Source organism: Nicotiana tabacum, chromosome 7 (assembly GCF_000715075.1).
Source record: "Nicotiana tabacum cultivar K326 chromosome 7, ASM71507v2, whole genome shotgun sequence".
Classification (NCBI taxonomy): domain Eukaryota; kingdom Viridiplantae; phylum Streptophyta; class Magnoliopsida; order Solanales; family Solanaceae; genus Nicotiana; species Nicotiana tabacum.
The window spans coordinates 44,811,803-44,817,387 of NC_134086.1; the positions used below are offsets into that span (position 1 = coordinate 44,811,803).

Below are 5,585 nucleotides of genomic sequence, written 5' to 3' on the forward strand. Positions count from 1 at the left end.
ATGTCCTTAACTTTTGAACTTGGAACTCAACCTTCAAGACCAAGCGTCCTTAACTTTTGAACTTGTAAGTCAAAGTTAAGAACCTATTGTCCTTAACTTTTGAAATTGTAACTGTAAGTTAAGGACTGTCTGTCCTTAACTTTTGAACTTGGAAATCAAAGTTAAGGACCTATTGTCCTTAACTTTTGAACTTATAACTGTAAGTTAATGACTGTTTGTCCTTAACTTTAGAACTTGTAACTGTAAGTTAAGGACTGTCTGTCCTTAACTTTTTGAACTTGTGTCCTTAACTATTGAACTTAACTTTAGGACTTCAAAAGACTACATTTCCTTAACTTTTGAACTTGAAACTCTAAGTTCAAGACCATGTCTTTAACTTTTGAATTTAACTTTAGGACTTCAGGACTACATGTCCTTAACTTCTGGGAAGGAATTGCATTTCCTGTTTACTCATCACTCTTTTTCTTATTTTCACAACGTCATATCTTAATCTTTTTTTAAAATCTGGAACCTCTCCCCATTCTCCTTTTGCTTTTGTAATCGTTCCCTTATGTTCTTCATGCTTGTTTAGCTTATCAACAAGAACTATAACCAAAGGCATTTAATATTTAGTAGCATTAATAAAAGTTCGTACCATTTGGTGCTCTTGTTGACCTTCCTTACCAATGGGTGAAGGTGAGGTTCCGAATACACGATTGCGTACCTTAGATGCGGAAATGAAACAGTATAAATACACTGCATTTCCGTTTGGGAAAAGAGATAGAAGAAAAGGTAACACAATCTTTTCATATTAATTTTAATAGACTAGTGACTACTATTGCTAAGCATTAAAAATACTGGATAAAAAGTAAATACCAGCTTAAACAGTGGCTACCCTACGCTATTTCTACTAAGAACTACTGAGCTCCCTATTTTTTTAATTTTAAAGCCTATATTTCAATTTATAACCAATTAGCCCAAAAATAATAGGTTAAGATTCAACATCCAACTCCAATAGATTCTAAAAATTACTATTTATTTTTTAAAAAAGATTGCTCAAGTTTTTAAGTTAATTTTCGAATCAGTAACTGTGACTCAAATATTAGTTCAACAAACCAAATCCATTTGGATGGTGAAAATTAATTTTTTAACAAGCTTAAACATGTGGGTTAAATTTCGAATTTGATTTTGTGAGAAATTTGGAGTGAGTGTTATTTAGACTTGTTAGAAATAGTATAAGGAGGTTGTATATGAAATTTGAAGTCATTTAATGGAGATTTGGACTGGTTTTGAACAAAAATTGCAACTGAAAATCGTGAAAGAAGTTCGTCTACAGACGTTTATATAAAGATGTATAAGATGTGTTTATACACTTATATACACTATTATATAAGATTATACATAATTATACAAAAAACTGATTTCGTCTTCTTCCTTGCGTCTTTTCTAAAATTCAACTCAGTTCTTGCACAAATCTACTCCAAATCACTTCAAATTTAAATTTTGAACTCCTTTTGATATTTTCAATCAATTGGAACAACACCCAATCCAAACAACTAACAAACTCAAAAAATCCTAATTTCGAAAGCAAAGCTTTGAATGGTCTTCAATGGTGAAATTCTACTCTTCATTTTTCTTACATTGCAACCAGGTGATACATGGTAAGAAACAGTAATAGCGGACAACCCTTTGAAGCATATGTAGAAGAAGTGAGAAGAAGAGAGAGTGAAAATAATGATTATGAGAATACATATTTAACTTCATAGCTTTTAGAAACAATGATCGTAAGAACACAAGTTTTGAATTTACTAGTGCTTCCCAAATATGTGCAATATGGGCTAGATTGGTTAAAGCGTAAAAATATGGGCAATTTTTTATTATGACGTGAAATCATGTGTATTTTCTTGTAATTGTTTGTATTTATCGTACCCTTTTTCCACAAAACAATAAAAATACAGTAGTTTCCGTATTTTCTTCTTTACCCACATCTGCTTCCTCATTTCTTCCTCCACCTCTTCTTCTTACACTACAAACCTAATCTTAAACACATAAATATACTCCACTATTATTCATTTTCACCTTCCAAATTACCTTCTTTGATTTCTATCTATTCACTTCACTTCAAGATTCAGCAATTCCTCATTTTTTCAGTTTTATTCAAACCCCATCTGGTTTGTTGTTGTTGTTGTTTTATTTTTGTCTTCAATTTTGTGTGTTAATGCATATATCAGCTTTCTTTTGAAGATGGGTCTTGAGCATAGACATCAATGAGTACTAAAGATTAGATCTTTTTGGTGTTTGGCGATTAAAGTTTTGATCTTTTTGGTTTTTGGTGAATCTTGGGTTTCAGATCTAGATTTAAGTTACATTCTGAATTGTAGATTTTGCATTTTTAGTCTTAAATTTTGTGAGATGGGTCTGTTTTTGTTGATCTTGTAAGGCTTGTTTGAGAATTCTTTGTTTTGTTTATCTTTTGGGGTTGGGATGAAGTGGGGTTATGGGTCTAAATCAAGATCTCGCCACAGCTCAGTGGTAGCTGTGGCAGAGGAAACAGAAGGGATTGAGATTGATGAAGAGTTTATAGAAAGCTATTGGGCTAATTTGCCTTCAGAGTTATTAAGAGAAGTTCTTAAAAGGATTGAGGATACAGAATCTAAATGGCCTTTGAGAAAAAATGTTGTGGCTTGTGCTGGAGTTTGTAGGAGCTGGAGAGAGATTATGAAGGAATTGGTAAAGACCCCTGAAGTTTCTGGCAAATTAACTTTCCCAATTTCAGTTAAGCAGGTAAAAGAAAAAAAAAATTCCCACTTCAATTGATTAAGGATGTGTTTATTTTCTTTGTGATTTGCATTAGGATTTGAGGTAGTTATATTTGTAAGTAATTTGTTTATTTGATTTGGAGTTTTCTTGTTTCTTTAAGTGGTTTTACCCTTTAAAACAAATACAGCTTCATTTCTTCAAGGCTTAATCTGAAGGCATATACTCAAATTCAAGATTAGCTTGGCTTATTAGGAAGCTTGTGAAATGCTATATGTTAGGCACTAGCCAACTATTTGGTTCATCTTCCATGTTTTTGGTTGTATCTATTCTAGCTTCTCGACAATTATATGCTTAATCACCTTTTTCTTCTTTCTAAACAGTTTCTTCCAAGTTTTATTGTTATGCAAAAATGATGATTTTTATATCCACATACTGGATACAAAATTATACTGTCAAATTATTGTGTAATTTCGGAAAAACAAGGTCATCCCTCCGTCGAATGAAAGTAAGAAAGTAATGAAATTTTAAAGTTCCTCATAAGAAGTTACATATCAACTATGAAGTTTGTTATTACTTTTATCTTTGATTTTGTGTGTTCTTGAAAGTATTTCCCTGTTTTTGCAGCCTGGTCCACGAGAGACACTCCTTCAGTGTTTTATAAAGCGAAACCAGGCAACACAAACATATCATCTTTACCTCAGTTTGACTCAAGGTGAGCATTCACTCTTTCAGAACACGGGCCTTCAATTTGTTGAAGTTCATCTTTTCGAGCAAGGAGTTGTGTGGAGGGAAGCATGATTACGTTCAGCTAGAATTGCATCTTCAAGTTTGGAATCATCTGTCATTTTTGTTTCATCTGTTTATTGTGGCAGCATTGGCTGATGATGGCAAGTTTCTCCTTGCTGCTCGGAAATACAGGAGGCCGACCTGCACTGACTACATTATATCACTAGATGCAGATGAAATGTCAAAGGGAGGTGGAACTTGTATCGGGAAACTAAGGTGTGGCTTGCTTTTTGTGTTGATGGGGTGAGTGGTAATGCTTAGATGGTGTTTAACGAGTCATTTTCTTTTTGGCTTAGATCAAATTTCCTTGGAACCAAGTTCACTGTGTATGATGCTATTCTACCTTATGCTGGAGCCAAAATGGTGAAGAGCCGTTCCACTAGGCTTGTGGGCTCAAAACAAATGAATCCTAGAGTGCCTGCTGGAAACTATGAAGTTGCTCATATTTCGTACGAGTTGAATGTACTTGGAGCCAGGTACGGCTTTGCTTTTCTTGCAAAAGCTTGGAAGAGACTTCTAATTACTGCTCTTCTTCGCACTATGGACTAAAATGTTATTATTGGTAATAATACATTGGTCAGTATTGGACGGTTAATGATAGGTCATTCATCTTATGTAACTAGCAGGGGGCCGAGAAGAATGCACTGTGTAATGGATGCTATCCCGGTTTCTTCCATTAAACCTGGAGGTGTAGCTCCAATACAGGTTGATTTTCCAATGGGCAATAGTGATTCCTCACTTCCACTTCGGTTTCTTCGATCCAAATCAAATCGCATGGAGAAGTCCTTATCTGGACCTTTAGAAACTCAAAGAGAAGGTTCACTTGTTCTGAAAAACAAGGCTCCCAGATGGCATGAGCAGCTCCAGTGCTGGTGCTTGAACTTTCATGGTCGCGTAACTGTCGCCTCGGTCAAGAACTTTCAGTTGGTGGCTTCTCCAGAGAATGGTGTGGCTGGACCAGAACACGAGAAAGTTATTCTGCAGTTTGGCAAAGTAGGGAAGGACGTGTTTACAATGGATTACCGCTATCCACTATCAGCATTCCAGGCATTCGCTATATGCCTTAGCAGCTTTGACACTAAAATTGCTTGTGAATGACTGTCTTGAAGGTTGGCTCTACCTCTTTCCTTGCAAGAGTTCAAATTTGCAAACATATCATTTACTCGTAGTCTTTGGCAATTGTCATAGAACAAGGTCTTGTTTTCATGTTAATAAAGTCAAGGAGTCAATTTTTATAAGATTATTGTGCTAACTTTGTCACTTGCATCGGTTATGCAACTTCGGAAAAGAAGTTCATAGTAATTGTGGCTTAACTTTCTCGGTGTTTTCTACTTGAGATGGTTTACGACATATAACCAAAGATTAGAACAGATAAAAATTTTCACACGGACACACCGTTTGATAAAAGTTCAAGTATCTTAGCATGTCTCACATAACGTTGCGTTAGCCATGCTACTACCGAGTTGTTATTACCTTCAATATTTTCTTGTGGCTTGTAAATTTCGACTTTGCATTTGTTTGTGCTTTAACAGAGGGGACTACTGCTTGGAACTGCAATAATTCCAGTGGGAAATTGATCGAATGAGAAGCAATGGTGCATAATGCAAATAAGATGCTAAAGCTGATTATCATTTTTCATACTGTAACTTCTCGGATGTTAGCACAAAAGACAGTACAGAAACTAAAGAACCAAAGAATGTGCAGCTACAGAGTAGAAAAAAGCATGTTACTCTAAACATCTTCTGTACATTACGTTTGTTTTAATTTGTGTACATAATTACTTAAATCACCTTTTTTCTTTGAGAAATCTTCATTATTGTTGTTGCCATTTGAACTTCATCTCCTTCCTTACCTCTCTTTCTATATCTTTTATACTATCTTTTTGTGTTTATCATAATTCGACGACAATTAATTTGCTGCTTGGAACTGAAAACATCAACGTTTCATTTGTCTATTAAGTTTCAAAGAACTTTCTTCATATTATCAAGATTTTGTGTCTTGTCGATATTTAAAGGCAGCTTCGTGCATGGAGCATTCCGTAGTCACGCTGGGTTTGGGGA

At 34.9% G+C, this 5,585-nt stretch overlaps 1 protein-coding gene across 1 annotated transcript; it reads left to right on the plus strand.

The window, feature by feature from the left end:
* Positions 1 to 1,933: 1,933 nt before the first annotated feature.
* LOC107825952 (tubby-like F-box protein 3) lies at positions 1,934 to 5,359 on the plus strand. Its single transcript, XM_016652886.2, has 6 exons — positions 1,934 to 2,763; positions 3,364 to 3,451; positions 3,612 to 3,741; positions 3,822 to 4,001; positions 4,152 to 4,634; positions 5,058 to 5,359. The coding sequence occupies exons 1-5, from the start codon at positions 2,464 to 2,466 to the stop codon at positions 4,621 to 4,623; spliced, it is 1,170 nt and encodes a 389-aa protein (XP_016508372.1). The 5' UTR covers positions 1,934 to 2,463; the 3' UTR covers positions 4,624 to 4,634; positions 5,058 to 5,359.
* Positions 5,360 to 5,585: the final 226 nt, after the last annotated feature.